Source organism: Myotis yumanensis, unplaced genomic scaffold (assembly GCF_028538775.1).
Source record: "Myotis yumanensis isolate MYYU_CA2020_CCGP unplaced genomic scaffold, mMyoYum1.0.hap1 SCAF_2, whole genome shotgun sequence".
Taxonomy (NCBI): Eukaryota; Metazoa; Chordata; class Mammalia; order Chiroptera; family Vespertilionidae; genus Myotis; species Myotis yumanensis.
The window spans coordinates 100,935,219-100,951,156 of NW_027223753.1; the positions used below are offsets into that span (position 1 = coordinate 100,935,219).

At 47.5% G+C, this 15,938-nt stretch overlaps 1 protein-coding gene across 3 annotated transcripts in view; it reads right to left on the reverse strand.

Annotated features, from left to right (window-relative positions):
* Nucleotides 1-2,422: 2,422 nt before the first annotated feature.
* The window catches only part of ACAD9 (acyl-CoA dehydrogenase family member 9), a 61,383-nt gene continuing 47,867 nt past the window's right edge, over nucleotides 2,423-15,938 (reverse strand). The window contains exons 9-18 of one of the 3 annotated variants that reach the window (XM_070405870.1): nucleotides 13,101-13,176; nucleotides 11,390-11,460; nucleotides 10,382-10,501; nucleotides 9,995-10,123; nucleotides 8,928-9,007; nucleotides 8,006-8,132; nucleotides 7,687-7,764; nucleotides 7,035-7,163; nucleotides 6,040-6,112; nucleotides 2,423-4,677 (exon numbers count right to left, since the gene is read on the reverse strand). In XM_070405870.1, the coding sequence (XP_070261971.1) occupies nucleotides 4,577-4,677; nucleotides 6,040-6,112; nucleotides 7,035-7,163; nucleotides 7,687-7,764; nucleotides 8,006-8,132; nucleotides 8,928-9,007; nucleotides 9,995-10,123; nucleotides 10,382-10,501; nucleotides 11,390-11,460; nucleotides 13,101-13,176 (984 nt within the window). In that variant the 3' untranslated portion in view covers nucleotides 2,423-4,576. The remainder of the gene's footprint in view (nucleotides 4,678-6,039; nucleotides 6,113-7,034; nucleotides 7,164-7,686; nucleotides 7,765-8,005; nucleotides 8,133-8,927; nucleotides 9,008-9,994; nucleotides 10,124-10,381; nucleotides 10,502-11,389; nucleotides 11,461-13,100; nucleotides 13,177-15,938) is intronic. The other 2 variants (XM_070405872.1, XM_070405871.1) reach the window with 2 other exon arrangements.

The following is a 15,938-nucleotide window of genomic DNA, read 5'->3' on the forward strand; positions in this document are numbered from 1 at the left end:
CCACGCCCCCCCCCCCCCCCCGCGAGTGCACAAATTTTTGTGCACGGGGCCTCTAGTATATATGCCTAGATATATACCTAGAATTAGAATTGCTTAGTGGCATTTTCATTTGCCAGGATAATACTTTAATTTCCAAAATGGTTATACCAATGTATACCCAGCAACCATGCATGATTTCCAATTATTCTACTTCCATGCACACAGGTTATAGCCAGACTTATTGTTAATCTGATGTGTAATAGTATCACATGGAGGTTTTAATTTGCATTTCATTGTTTACTAGTGAATTTGAATATCTGTTCATAAATTTGTTAATTTGTTAATAAAAAATTTTCCTTGAATTTTAGGTGTTTTAATGTTCTCAATGCTAGCCTGGTGGCATTTTATATATGTGGTGTATATCAGCTGCTGTCTGTCTTCTCACTCTCTTAATGATGTCTTTTATTGATTAAAATTATTTGAAATTTTGTAAATTTTCCATTTCTACCCTTATGATTTGTATTTTTTGCCTTAAGTAATTATTTCCTACCCCTAGGTCCTAAAAATTTTAAAACCTTGTTTTGCATTTATGGCCCTAACTGGTTTGGCTCAGTGGCTAGAGCGTCAGCCTGCGGACTGAAGGGTCCCAGGTTCGATTCCGGTCAAGGGCATGTACCTTGGTTGCGGGCACATCCCCAGTGGGGGGTGTGCAGGAGGCAGCTGATCGATGTTCCTCATCCATGTTTCTAACTCTATCCCTCTCCCTTCCTCTCTGTAAAAAATCAATAAAATATTTTTAAAAAAAGAAATTGCATTTATGAATGCAATATTCTCTTCAAAGAACCAATATTCTCCATTGCTCCTTTGATTTCCATATTATACCTTTATTTTTTACTAGAAGCCCAGTGCACGAAATTTGTGCACTGGCGGTGGGGGGGGGTGGGGGGGGGGACGGACGGACACGGTTGTCCCTCAGCCCAGCCTGTGCCCTCTCGCAGTCTGGGAGCCCTCGGGGGATGTCTGACTGATGGCTTAGGCTCGCTTACTGTGGGGAGCAGGCCTAAGCCATCAGTTGGGCATCCTTAGTGCTGCTGCAGAGGCAGGAGAGGCTCCTGCCACCAGCGCTGCGCTTGCCAGCTGTGAACCTGGCTTCTTGGCTGAGTGGTGCTCCCCCTGTGGGAGCACACTGACCACCAGGGGGCAGCTCCTGCGTTGAGCATCTGCCCCCTGGTGGTCAGTGCGTGTCATAGCAACTGGTCATTCTGCCATCGGGCTGAAACCAGTTCTCCGACACCCCTGAACAGTCCTGGATTGTGAGAGGGCGCAGGCCAGGCCGAGGGACCACACCAGTGCATGATTGGGGCCAGAGAGGGATGCGGGAGGTTGGCCAGCCGGGGAGGGACTGTGGGAGGGCTCCAGAGCATGTCCAGCTGTCTTGCTCAGTCCTGACTGGCCGGACCCCAGCAGCAAGCTAACCTACCGTTTGGAGCGTCTGTCCCCTGGTGGTCAGTGCACGTCATAGTGATCTGTTCAGCGGCCTTAGCATATTATGCTTTGATTGGTTGAACAGACAACCAGACACTTAGCATATTAGGCTTTTATTATATAGGATATTGTTGATTTCTGCTTATTCATTTTTTTATTTTTAGATTTAATTTGTTCTTTTTCTAATTTCCTCAGATGGATATTGAGATAATTGATTTTAAGTATTTATCATTTTATTATATTCATTTTGGCTGTGAATTTTCTGTGAACATTAACTGCATTCCCCAAGTTTAAATACATATGTTCATAATGACTCAGTTAAAAATATTTCTAATTCCATTTTTATTTTTTCTTTGACACATGGGTTATTTAATAGTATACTTTTTAATTTCTAAATACTTTAGGAAGTTTCAGTTACCCATATCTTTTTGTTACTGAGTTCTACCTTGATTTTACTGTATATCTTCTATCCATTGCTGAGATTTGATTTGTAGTTCAGTATATCAATTCTGGTAAATGTCCCAACTTACTTGAAATATATGTGTATTCCTGTAGTTGTTGATAATGTTCTATATATGTCAATTTTTTTTTCAAATCTTCTATAACCGTATCTTTAAATTCTGTTTCTTCCCTCACTAGAGGAAGTCTGTTAAAATATCCAAATACAGTATGATTAGGGATTTGTTTCTTTCTCCTCCTATGTATTTATTTTCTAATGACAGAGAATTTTATTTGTCAAAGCTCCATTTTTGGCACAATGATAGTTTTATGAATCATTTCATTTATAACAGAGAGTAAATGTAGTAGAGTCATTATGAGCACTAGCTTTGGAACCAAATATTCTAAGATTTAGATTCTAGATCTACTACCCTTTTAGCTTTATAAGCCTTGATAAGTCATGGAAACGTATAGTTCCAGTTTCCTCAACTGCACAAGATAATTAAAAATTCTGAATCCATAGAGTTATAATGAATATTTAATCAGATGATGGATGGAAAGCATATAAACAATACTAGCAAATGCTGGCCACTATCATTAAAAGGCTTCTATTCTTGTAATATATATTCTTGTAAAATATTAAAAGGCTTCTATTCTTGCACAATGGCTTTCTCTCACAGAATATTCACTTATGGTTTTCTTATGTCAAGTTTTCTTTTCTTTTTTTTTAATACATTAAAGTTAGTAAAATGCATAAATCTTAAGTCATTCACACACATATACATATAGATATATAGATACTAGAGGCCCAGTGCACAAATTCATGCACAGGTGGGGTCCCTCCTGTCCAATCGGGGCTGTCTTGCCCAGTCCCAATCCAGGCTAATTGGGCTGGCCGGCTGCGGGGAGGGACTGTGGGAGGTTGGCTGGCCACAGGAGGTTGGCTGTGGGAGCGCACTGACCACCAGAGGGCAGCTCCTGCATTGAGCGTCTGCCCCTTGGTGGTCAGTGCACATCATAGCTACCAGTCGTCTGGTTGTAATGGTCACTTAGGCTTTCATATATAGGTATCTGTGAAACCATTACTCAAATCAGCATGTAGAAGAATTCTATCACCCAGAAAGTATCATATCCCTTCCCCATTAAACTAACATCCTGAAGTGTCACCACATTAGTTTTGCTTGTTGAACTTGATATAATGGAACCATACAGTATGCCTTCCTGCGTTAGCTTATTTTCAACACACATATATATACTTATAAATATCTGTAATAATGTTGAGTACCTGTTCATATGATTGGCCATTTGGATATCTCATTTTGTGACGTGCCTGTTAACTATATATTTTTCCTCTATTTAAAAGAAGTTTAGTTGTATTTTTCTTACTGGCTTGTGGGTTTTTTATTTTATTTTTATCTGGATCAGTTGTCAGTCACATGTATTGCAAATATATTTTCCCAGTCTGTGGCTTGCCTTTTCATTATTTTAAAATCAATTAAAAACAAAACCAAGACAAAACAAAACAAAAAATCTGCAGGCTCAAGTTCTTTACCTTCTTATTTACAGCATTGCTGTTGTGGGATCTGATGTTCATCATACTTTTTCCTTTACAGGTGCCCTGCCCTTTTTCTCTGTTACTTTTCAGAATTCATCTTTGCCTTTGTTTTCAATCTCACTAAAAATGTGTCCAGGCTTGGAATTTTCCTTATCAATTCGATACTCATTATTTCTTCAAAAGTATCTATTCTCACTTTCCCCTTCCTTTGGGGATGTTTGTAGGTGTTGCTACTTTTATTTCCATTCTCTAAACTCAGGTGCTGTATGTACCAGTTCCAGTGGCCTTAGGCAATGTCAACTTTCTGGTCCACTGTAGACAGGCAATCCTTGCAAAGAAAACAGACAGAAAAACCCAGGTGGAAACAAGCATATGTTGTCATGTACCAAGCAATGCTGTTTTCCAGCCATCACCGAGAGGGATCAAAGATAGGGCTCATAATCCCCATGGCCCTGCAGAGGGAACCTGCTCCTCAGCCTTCAAGGCCTTCTTCTCACAGGTTGAGGACAAAAGAGACTGAGAGCCATCACCAAAGGGTGGTTTTTAGGAGCATGCTGCCATCCATTAAAGGCTGGTTCTGAGGAAAAACATGACTAGAAGGGTAAACACAAACTGTGCCATTTTATATTCTTTTTTTGTTAAGTGGTTCCTGGTACATGTTTTAAGTATATTTTGCTGCTAGTCTGAATGAATGACACGTACACAGCTTTCAAGCTATTTCTTGGGAAAGGTGTGGTCTAGTAGAAATGGCCGTCCATGCCCGAAATAGGTCCCCGCAGGCTCATGCGACAGAGGCAGCAGCTCAAGCGCCCGTTTCCATTCTGAGGTCTCCTAAACTAAGAGCGTATCCTCTAATTCCAGGTCTCAGCAACTCCATTCTCTCTCTATCCATCTCCATCTCCACTAGGAACCTGGAATGATCATGTTAGGCAGCAATGCTCACAGATCAAGCCTAGAAGAAGTTTCTCCAGGCGAAGAGAAAGACCTCAGGTAAAGACTGGGAATAAAGTTCAACTTAAAATAACCCCAAGTTCAACACCTTCTGGAAAAAGTGAGAGTTGTCCAGCAACAGGCTGTGGCCTGGGGGCTGGCGGCAACAGTGACCACCATCCCTCTGCTTCAGGATGTCCGGTCCAAAGGGTGGGCACAGATGTATGCTCGCTTCTCTAGGACCTGCTGGGATACTTTCTTGATCTGTTCATCTAGATTTTCTGGAGAATCTGGGAGGGAAAGAAGACAGCGGGTGATCTGTCTGCATTGTGACAACAGGAATATTGCTGGAACAGTTTTCCTAACGGTCAGCCTGTGGGTATCCCCACCACCCCTCCAAACCCCCAGGAAGTGATTCTGGGCTGTACACAGAGGCTTTACTCTGAATAACAAAGGGATCATCTTGTTAATCCCTAAAAACTCTAGATCCTGTGGGAGAAGACACTTGCTCAATAAAAGACCCTTTGCGATGCAAGCCTATTATTGCAGGAGAAACCATCTCCTCATCTCCATAGCACATTAACAGTCAAGTCAGCACTGTGGAGGGTGCCTGAACAGCACCCTGAGCCAGAACCTACACAGAATTATGTGCCCCTCTCCACAATCTCTTAGCAACAGGGCTGGGCTCTGTTCGAACACATGATGTAAAGCCTTGAGGCCAGCAGGACTGTAAGGTCAGAAGAGAATTTAAGCTATACATTCTAAGACATGGCCATAGGAGCATTCCAGACTGAGCAGATGGTCTAGAACAGCATCCCGGGTCATCTGTGAGAGGGGCAGCTTCCTCTCCACTGCAGTGTTCGAGTGAAAAGGCAAGGGAAATGTCTCCTTCCTTTGTGAACCTTCCCTGGGCAGATGCTGCAGGGCCCGCACAGGGGCTCTGGCAGAGCTTGCACCTGCAGATCCGTGCTCCTGCCTCGCTGCCAGTGAAGGTCTTAGCCCTCACTCAAGGCAGAAGTTTGTGAGTAGCCAGCAGGCCATGGGAGCCTGACAGGGTGCCATAGACCAATTCCAGCATGTCATAATTTTAAGAGTTTCATCAAAAGGTTGATGAGACTTGGGGACTCAACAGGGTTGAGCCACACATGTAGTCACCTGTTGGGAATGGCTAAAGGCATTTCTCCAAACCTGAATAGGAAACTGATTGTGGCTGCCAGACAGTTAAAGGGCATCTTAATCTACATGTTATTGCCTCCTACTGGCCAAATACCTGAAGAGCCGTAGGCTATTCCCCAAACTGACAATGCCTCTGTACCCTTTGAAACCTTACCCTTGGAGGTGTATTATCTCCACCTTGTCTTAGGACAGACAAATTGTGTTAATAAAAGCAAGGGTCCTAGGCAAGGAGGTAGTCTTCAGTTCCTTTAGCTGAAGGTCCTCTGACCCCCAATGCCTTTTAAAATTATAACTCGTCTCCGGACTCTTTATTAGTCTCTGGATTTCTGTCATCTACGCACAGCGCCTTTTCCAGATTCCTGAATGCTTCTTGATGCTGGGTCATGAACCCCGGCAACAGGGTCCAGAAGAAGCTCACCATCAACAGTCGCCTAGAATCAGACCCTTTCCTTCCTCCCCCAAGCAACCCTACTCACACTTGTCCAGCTGAGATAAGGTGAAGAGATTCTGGCAATAAGCTTCTGTGCAGAAGATGTTGGCCAACAGAACCTGCCAGAACCAAGGTCAGAGAGAACCTTGAGCTCTCTGGGCCATAGGGCTCCCCCTCCCTGGTGACTGACCTCTAAACCAGTGATTCCCAAAGTGGGCGCTACCGCCCCCTGGTAGGTGCTGCAGCGATCCAGGGGGGCGATGATGGCCACAGGTGCATTTGGGGGCAATGAGTAACTGCTATTAAAATTTTAAAAAAGTTAATTTCCAGGGGCTGAGTAATATTTTTTCTGGAAAGGGGGCAGTAGGCCAAATAAGTTTGGGAACCACTGCTCTAAACTTCAAAGAACCACTGAGCAGCTTGGCTGGGGTCAAGAAGCTTGGCTCAGAAGTGACACAATCTTAGGTACTAATTCTAGCCCAGAGCCAAACTAGCTCTGTCCCAAGAGCAAATTACTCAACATCTCTGAGCCTGTTTCCTCCGCTGTGAGAGAGACATCACAATTCCTATGGACACTGGCTACTGAGTCAATGCACATGAAGACCAAATCCACAGGCACTCAGTGACTCCTCTAGCAGGGTGAGGAGGACAGACAGGGTGAGGGCACTGGGTGTAGGACTCCATCACTCACCCACCCTTTTCTCTCAAATGGGAAAATGAAAGGGAGTGGCCCTGTGTCCTGAGCAGACATGGACCCTCCCTCCCATTGGAACTTCAGTACTTACCACAGGCCACAGTCACAACTCGGCAAACCCACCAGCCTCCAGGTCAACTGCTGCACAGACCCTGCACTTTACTCTCTCTGGGGTTCCAAGCCCCTTGACTTGCCCAGCCCTCCCACTTGAGACTGCTAAATTGGGCCATGCCACTCAATGATCCCACCCCCAACCACCGGGCCTCAGTTGAGTGCAGCAGGACAAAGCCAGTGGGAAGCTACCTGTGTGTGGACGAGTAGAGCAGGGCAGGGCAGAGCAGGCTCACCTCATGGTCATGGTTCCGGAGTCCTGCTCGTATGGAGCGGCTGGCCCGAGACAGCACAGCTGTCATGCCGTACAGGTTGATGAGGATGTTGGCCACCCGCTTCAAGACCATCTGCTCCTCCACAATGGTCTGGGAACACAGAGCCCCAGGGTGGAGGCCCATTACTTGCGATCCCATCCCCAACAGTCCCTCCCTGGGCACATTTCACATCTCTGAGCCTCATTTTATGCCTCGGGATTGTGAGAAGTTGGCTCCCGGTGGCCGCCTGTTTTCCTTTCACTCTGTCTAGATTTGGGCAAGGGTAAAGGTAAGACCAAGTCCCAGGAACCAGGCTGAGACCAGAGGCCAGGGCTTAATTAATACATCTTCAGCCGCAGAGCCTCCCAGATCAGGTCGTGAGATTCACGCCCTGCTGAGGCTTCCCCCACAAATGCAGGAGACTCTCTTCATCTGGAGGGGGCTCCCAGCAGGGCACCCACCCCATCAGCCCTGCCTCCCCATTCCACCCCTCCATGGTGAGTAGATTTCTTCCTGGGCTTGGTTCTAAAGGTGAAACACTTGGTAAAACATTATCTCATAGATGCTGGCCCCATTTCCCTGACCCCAAAGTTGGAGGGCCTGCCACCCCTGGGTCTGGCAGGGGCCTGACTACCTTGCCAAAGCGGAGCAGCAACGTCTCCACAGTGCGCCCAAAGTAATACACGTTCTCCTCGAGCTTGTTGGCACCGTCCTGGAGGCCAGAGGAAAGGAGTCAGCTCAGCACCTCCTCCCCATGATGCCATCCTGTCCCAGTGGGATGGCAGGGCCTCCAGGGCCCTGGCCTGGCTAACATGCAGGCTGTTCTCCATTGTGACAGGGTGAAGACGGGACATCAGCTGTCCCTCAGACTGACTGGTCCTCCCCATCACCCTTGGTCACATCCCTTCTGGGAGGAAGATATCTGACAGGCTATACCTGCTGGGCTCACTCACCGCAACACTGGGGTGCACAACTCCGAGATTCCCTGTCAATCCCAGGTCCACGGTTCGGCCAAAGGAGTCCCGAAGCCTCCGGCCAACGGTCTCCAGGACAGTGGTCACATTGCCCCGTTTAAGCTCGCTGCAGAAAGCCCATGGCCCCATGACCTGAGGCCCTGCTGTTCTTCCCACTGCCCAGCAACAAAACCCCCACCAATAGGTACCCCAGAGCTCTAGGGCACCCATTCCTTCTCCCTGACTATGCAAAGCCATAAAGTGCCAACCTAGGCCCAATATGACTTTCCCCTAGTCTGGGCACTCTGGGCACCTGGCTGCAGGCTGAGTCCGGCCAGCCTGTCCGATAGCAGCCAGTCTCCTCTGAGGTAGAGCTATTCTTGTGCTTCCTCCACAAGGAGCTGAGCCACAGCCAGCTTCCAGGTCATTCTTCTCCAGTAAATACTTTGCAATATGCTCTGAGCAACCTGTTCTTGGGCTCCAGCAGTGATTTCTAATTGCCCTGGCCTCAGGATGGGGATTGAGAGGAGCAAGAGAGGGCAAGAGCAAGGGAGAGAGAAAACAAACAAATTGTTCTTGTGTTGGCCTTGGAGCCTGGCATCTATTTAAGGGGCATCTCTCATTCCCAGATCCTGAAAACAAAAGTCCCTGCAGCATAGGAAACAGGAACTGTCCAGGGAGTGAGCCCATGGGCAGGGCAGTGAGGGCTTCACTAAGTAGCTGGCTCCTCCTATCAGCCTCAAATAATGGCCGAGCTCTGGAGCCCAGCTTCCAAGGCCAAACACTCACTGGCCAAGGCTCCTGCCCACCTTCCCTCTCTCCAGCCAGGCAGTGAATGGGCTCGGCTTTTCAAGGATATACTGCTCACCCACTCTTGTTTTCCCAGGTGGGACCCAAGGAGCAGAGTGGGAATGGCACCTACTTGATCCTTGCTGTCAGGATGCGTCCGGCGTGCTGCAGGCCTGTCAGGGCGATGTACATCCGGAGAATCTCATTGGTTCCCTGTGGTCAGCAGTATAGAGGTCAAAGCTGCCCCATGGAAGTTAGCCCCAGCATCCTGCATGTGCGACTGGGTGGACCGTGCTACTGCCTGCTCGCTCACACCGTGGAAGCCATTCAAGCAGGGCTATAATCTTTTATCGTTTCCACTGCACCCAGAGTAAAGATCCAAGGTCCTATATAACCTGGCTGCTTGTCTCCTTTCGATTCCCCCCTCACTTGCTCCATCACCTGCCCCAGCCCACCAAGCAGGCCTGGCCAATACTCCCACAAAGGCTTGCTTATTCTACCTCCACTCACTTAGAGGGGGCAGGTAAGCTCCTGTCTGGGCCTAGGATGCGCTACTTCCCTGTGCTCGGCCCATACAGCTTCCCCTATGCCTGGTCAAAATCCTTTCTGCCCTCAAGTGCAATTGCTTCATAAGACTTCAGTCCCTCAGGAGAGATGCACCTGTCCCTCACTCCCTGGTATTCTGGTTTCCTCCTTGGTCAGTCGGTCCACACAATCAAGACCACTAGCACTCCAAAGGTGGGATGTGTCTGAGGTGTCTTCCCCACCCAGGACCCTCCCAGCACCTTTAGGCTTGTGAATTCATGGGGGACAGCAATTAGAGAGCAAGAACTGCCAGGCTGGGAAAGCCCTCAGAGATGACCCTCCTAAGCTCCCTCAATATACTGAGAAGAAAACCCAGACCCAGACAGAGCATTTGAGGCCTTCCTATGAGAAGATCTCTGTTTGTCCCACCACAGCTGGCAAAAGCAACTTGGCAAAGACCTGCGGTGGTTTGCCAGGAGGTGGTAGGCTCAACAGAAGGGCCCTTGGAAGTGAGACCCTAGGTGAAATGCTTGGCCTCTCAGTCTGCAGAACAGGGTCTAGGCAGGGTTGTGAAGAGGGTTAAATGACAGAACGCAGAAGCCAGCCTGGGCCCAGAACCAGGAGGCTCAGGGGGTCCATGGTAGAACGAGGTGGATCTGGTATCAGCGCACGCACCTCAAAGATGAGCAGGATGCGGGTGTCACGCAGCATGCGCTCGTACGGGTAGTCCCTCATGTAGCCCGAGCCACCAAGGATCTGCAGCGCCTCACTCACGCACTGCCAGGCACCCTCTGAGCTGAACACCTGCCACAGACCCGGGAGAAGGTCAGTGCCAACTCCCTTCCAAAAGGAAGGCCTCAGAACAGGGGCAGAGTGGCTGGGGATGGGATGGGAGGCTCAGGAGAGAACTGGGCTTTGAGATGAGACCGAACGAGGCAGGAGCTCTGATTGTCACAGTCTCACTGGATGAACTCAGGCAAGTCCTTTATCTTCCTTGACCACAGGGACCCCACAGTAGCTAAGGAGCTTTCCTCAGCTCCCCTCGGGCTGTGCTGGGATTACCTTCACCATGGCAGCCTCGATGGAGCAGTCAGGAAACCCTGGTTGGTCCAGCATCCCTGCAGTGAGGTAGGCCATACTTTCCATTACATAAGCCTTCTGAGCCATCAAGGCAAACTTTTCCTGGAGTGTTAAAAAAAAATAAAAGCAAGAAGCATTTTATATGTGCTGAGAACCAAATCTGCCAACCAGCAGAGAAGGTAATGAAGTCCAAAGCCTCACACTATACAAGAGAACCGAGCCTGAGCATTCACAAAAGGGTGTCACATTCCTGGCCAGTTCTAAGACCTTGTCCCTGGCTCCTCCTCCGCCGCAGACCACTTCCATAGTAACTGGAACCTCCTCCTCAGCCTCCCTCTGCTACACAGACACAGGTCATTCACCTCACCTATCAAATACCCTGTCACTCAAGGCCCTTCACAGCACAGCCTTACCTTACCTTTCCAGCCACTTCTGCACATACTCTATGCCCCAGCAAGCAAAGCAGGGCTTCTTGCTTTTCCAAACACACCAGATACTCTCCCACCTCTAGCACTATGGTCCTGGCCTAGCATCCCTCCTTTGGATTTTGCTTTGAAATCCTACTTGCCTTTCAGGGTCATTTTTATATACCAATTCCTCCGTAAAGCCCCTCCCACAGTAGTGGTCTCTAAAGGTGAATAAAATCGCCCTAGCTGGTTTGGCTAAGTGGATGGAGAATTGGTCTGCGGACTGAAGGGTCCTGGATTTGATTCCGGACGAGGGCACATGCTCGGGTTGCTGGCTCAATCCCCAGTAGGAGGCGTGCAGGAGGCAGCTGATCAGTGATTCTCTCGTCATTGATGCTCTATCTCTCCCTCTCTCTTCCTCTCTGAAATCAATAAAAATATATATTTTTTAAAAAAAGGGTGTCACATTAAATAAAGCCTGTCCTCTTCCCCAGTCACTTACAGAAGTCACCAGTACAGACACTGAAAGACACAATGCTCACACAGTGAAATCCATACAGTGCCACTTGTACAACCTTAGTACCTGAATTAATCCAAATTCACTGAGGCTCCTGTTGAACTGCTTTCTCGTGCAGGCATATTCTGCAGTCATTTCTGAAGAAGAACAGAGTGTTTAAAAGAACAATTTTCTGGTTGTCCTACGATAATTTACTAAGGCTGTCATCATCACCTTCCAGCCCTCAGGCAGAAACTATGTGAAACAGTCTGCTGAGACCAAGCCCCCTGAAAGACAGAGCCCCTGCTTTCTAGCAAAGCCAGGCTGGAGGAGGGACTATCCACGCCCAGTGGTGCCCAGAGCACACAGGACAGACGTGAAGCACAATTTAAAGTCAGACATAGGTCTGAGTCTGGTACTTTTTCTTACCAGCTGGTAGCCCAAGACAAGCGACTTCACCTTCCTGAACAATACCACTGATCTCACAGAATTGTGAAGACTGCACGATGCAGGTGGAAGGCGCCTAGCACCAAGTCATGCCCCCATAAACGCCCTAGACAGAAGTAGGGACTGGCTCACACCTGTCACAGCTGTTCATCCCCAAAGCGGGAAGGCGATCTGTTTTGAAAACTTGGGCCTATGGCTTCAAAGTGCACAGATGTGAACACAAGCTGCGTCATGGTCCCAGCTGTGAAGGCACCCAACTGAATAGGGCAGCATCCCACCCAGTCAGCAGCCCCCGCCCCTACAGTCGGCATTCTCCAAACATTCCCACAGGTATGATCCAATCACAACTGCTTCTCATGGTGGGCTCAGATGGTAAACAGGCACCCACATTCACACATTTCCGGGACTTGGGATATCATCGTTCTACATCCTTTGGGGAGAGACTGGCTATAAGCACCCCCACAAAGCTCTTGTACTGAGGAATTTCCGAATGGGAAAGAAATCCAGAGGACTTCAGGGTCTTGGGAGCAGCTCAGCAGAGTGAGACAAGTCCTGAGCTTGGCGTCTGACAGGATCAGCCTTTAGGCCCAGGTACATGGCCATGGGCAAAACCCTTACCCTCTCTGAGCATCAGTCTCCTCATCTATAAAAGGAAGGTAAGAACCCAAAGCAAAGCCTTCCCATCCCACCTTGCCCTGAACTCTGAGGAACTTCATAAGCCCTCAGTGTATACAGCCGCTGGGTATCTCCCACCATCCGTAGCCAGTGCCCCCTGCATTTCCCACAAAACTAATGTAGTAATCATGTTCTGTGCCCAACAAAAACCTTATAGGGCTATTTTAAGTTTACTGGCAAAGGAAAATCCAGATTTCAGGCATCCTAACAGAAAAAACAAAGGGAAGATTGAGAGGCTGAGAGATCTGGGTTCCAAACCTGATCCCACTCCTCACCCACTGTGCGAAGAGTCACCTACAAAACGGGGATCTTGGGAGGACCAGGGCTGTTTACAGGTGTCTGGCTCACACTTGGATGCTCACTAAGGAGCTCTGCTCCTAGGGGTCAGAGCAGTTACCCGCTTCATCTCTGACAGAATGTCCACTCCCCTCCTCCTATCCTTTCTGAGCAGGTAAAATAGAGGAGTGCTGAAACACGAACACTCACCCTTTGGGGACAGACCAAGTACATTCTTTGATCTAAACCACAGCCCAGGTCCTAAACTTGAGTGAGACCATCTGCCCGATGTTCTGCTCAGCACCGTCTGTCGTGAGCACATGGCAGAGCGTCCAGGCTGGAGGGGAGGCAGCAGGGGCGAGGCTGTGTCGCAAAGGGCTGCTGTCCCTGACATACCTACCGATTAATTTCTTGAGCATCCCGGCCACAGCACTGCCCATGCTGAACCGCCCACTGTTGAGGATGTTCATGGCCACCTGCAGAGAAAGCATGGGCTCACTGTGGATTCCACTCCCGCAGAGTCCTGCTTGCCCATACTGTGCTGGGAACAGGCCAAGGGCCTGGAGGACTGAAGGTGACAGACCACAACAGTGCTTGTCTATTTTTACCAGAAGGTTTGAAAACAAAAGATAAGTCCCTAAAGAATTCTGTGCCAGTACTTGGGCTGAGTTAATCATCTTGCCAATCCTCACTGAGCAGGGAGAGAGCACAGTCCCAACACTTCAAAACAAGGTCACACCATCACTGCTATGGCTCAGAGTCGCCTCCTAAAAAGGAACAGAATAACCTCGTTCTAAAAGAACACGTGAATCCTCTTAGGCTCCGGGAAGAAAAGAAAGAAAAGTATGCAAGTAAGACTTATTGGGTACATGCTGCCAGCTACTTACACCTTCCCAACATTGCTTCCGCATCAGGGTTCTCATCGTACTGACGAAGAACCTGAGGTTTAGAGAGACAAGAGGCTTCTCCCAAGGCCACACAGCAAACATCTGCCTGCATTTAGGCCTGTGCTCTCTCCACTGAACCAGCCCCTTACACTGCCATGACATGCTCCTCCTCCACCAAATTCCTACAATGATGACGTATTTCTTAAAGAGCTTTGTCAGTTTCTCTCCTCTTTATCAATTTTAACTTCCTACCTAATGCAGATGATGAGTGGCTTGTGATGAGGGACAGGCATACATTTGTGTGCACACACTGCTTCCTAAGTGTCTATCTATCTAGTCTATCTAGATTCATGGTGGTGTCCCCTTACCGACTACAGGGGGCACAGAGGCAAACAGCTGATTAGGCAACAGGTGGCCTGTGGTAATAATGGTGGAGTAAAGAGGGGTACACAAGTCCAGTAGGAATGGGTGAGCATGTTTCTTTTGGTGTAGGAAGAGGGTATGTTGGGTAGCAAATGTTCCCTCCCAAGAGATCCCTCAGCTAGGTCTACCTGGCCATCCCAGGGAGAAAGGGCATCCCAAGTCCAGCATTGAAAGGCAGGGCTGGGGTCTGGGGGTAGAAAGGTGTCTGTGAACACTATAGTTTTCCTAAAAGCAAAACTGAAAATGCAATACTGCTTTTTATTGATGGCTTGCTTATGTGTGACTAGCATTATAAAATAGGCAAACCAATTTGCATTTTTGTTTACTTGTTAAATCAATGGTAGAATCCCGCAAAACAGATTCTGTGGGACTGGAGAGACTAGAAACAACTGCTCCAGTTACTGGGAAGTGCAAGTATTGGTTCTAAATATTCAATCCAAGGCAGTTGGAAAACATGGAGGACAAGGCCAAACCTTGCACTGGATGGGGAAGGGAGCTTGGTTAAGTCACATCATATCATAGTGTTACATTCAGGTCCTGCCCTGCCTCTTTGGGGGGTGGGGGGAGGAGAGAAGGGTGGAGCCTCTAACTCTAACTTCAGACTTGATGTCTCAGAATGTGGGAGGACACTGACCAGGACATGAAGAGGGAAGAGGAAATCCCATCTGTATTTCCTCTTCCCTCTTCTTAAATGGGCTCTCAAAAGCTAACTCATAGTTTTATGAACAAAATTTACTTCACAGCCCCTTCATGCTTAATTTTTCACTTAAAACAACAAAACGAAAATAAAAGGAGAAAATGATTTGATACTAGGTCTCATTTCCTGTGGATCAAAGACCTGATGGGTTTAGCCACAGCTGAAAAGGGGCTCACAAACTCAAAGACTGATCTTCCCCCCTAACCTCAGTCCTCTCCTCCTGCATCAGCACTTGCACTTTATCACCTTTTCTACTACAAAATAACTCCCTTCTATAATTCCCATAAGTACAGTCTAGATCTCAATTTTCCCAGATGCAAGATGCAACCCATTCTTTGAACAGCCTCTGTCAGTTAACTGCCTCTGTGCCCTAAGCAGTCTGACTACTGATAAAACCTGAAGGCACTAGAACAGTGATGGCGAACCTATGACATGCGTGTCAGAGGTGACACGCGAACTCATTTTTTTGGTTGAGTTTTCTTTGTTAAATGGCATTTAAATATATAAAATAAATATCAAAAATATAAGTCTTTGTTTTACTATGGCTGCAAATATCAAAAAATTTCTATATGTGACACGGCACCAGAGTTAAGTTAGGGTTTTTCAAAATGCTGACACGCCAAGCTCAAAAGGTTCGCCATCACTGCACTAGAAGAAGAAGCTCTTACTTTTTTTTTTTTTTTTTAATATATTTTATTGATTTTTTTACAGAGAGGAAGGGAGAGGGATAGAGAGTTAGAAACATCGATGAGAGAGAAACATCGATCAGCTGCCTCCTGCACACCTTCTACTGGGGATGTGCTGCAACCAAGGTACATGCCCTTGACCGGAATAGAACCTGGGACCCCTCAGTCCGCAGGCCGACGCTCTATCCACTGAGCCAAACCAGTCAGGGCAGAAGCTCTTACTTTTATCTCTCATTACCCACTCACTTTGATCATTTTGTGATCTCTGGAATCACTGAGGTGTGACACACTTTTTAGTAATTAAGCTGACTGGCAAACAATCCCATTAAATTAGTAAAGGGATTTATAAATCTATTTTTCTTTGCAGATTAAAACAAAAATGTTTTACCTAACACAATGGGAAAAAATGTAATGCAGTGTCCGGAAGGTCTAGGGGCAGGGACATCCTCCACACTGAAGGGTAGACATTGGTCCAACTTCCCAGCAGGAAATGTGGCAATAAGGATCAGGAATTTAAAAACATTCACACCTTCTGACCCAGTAAC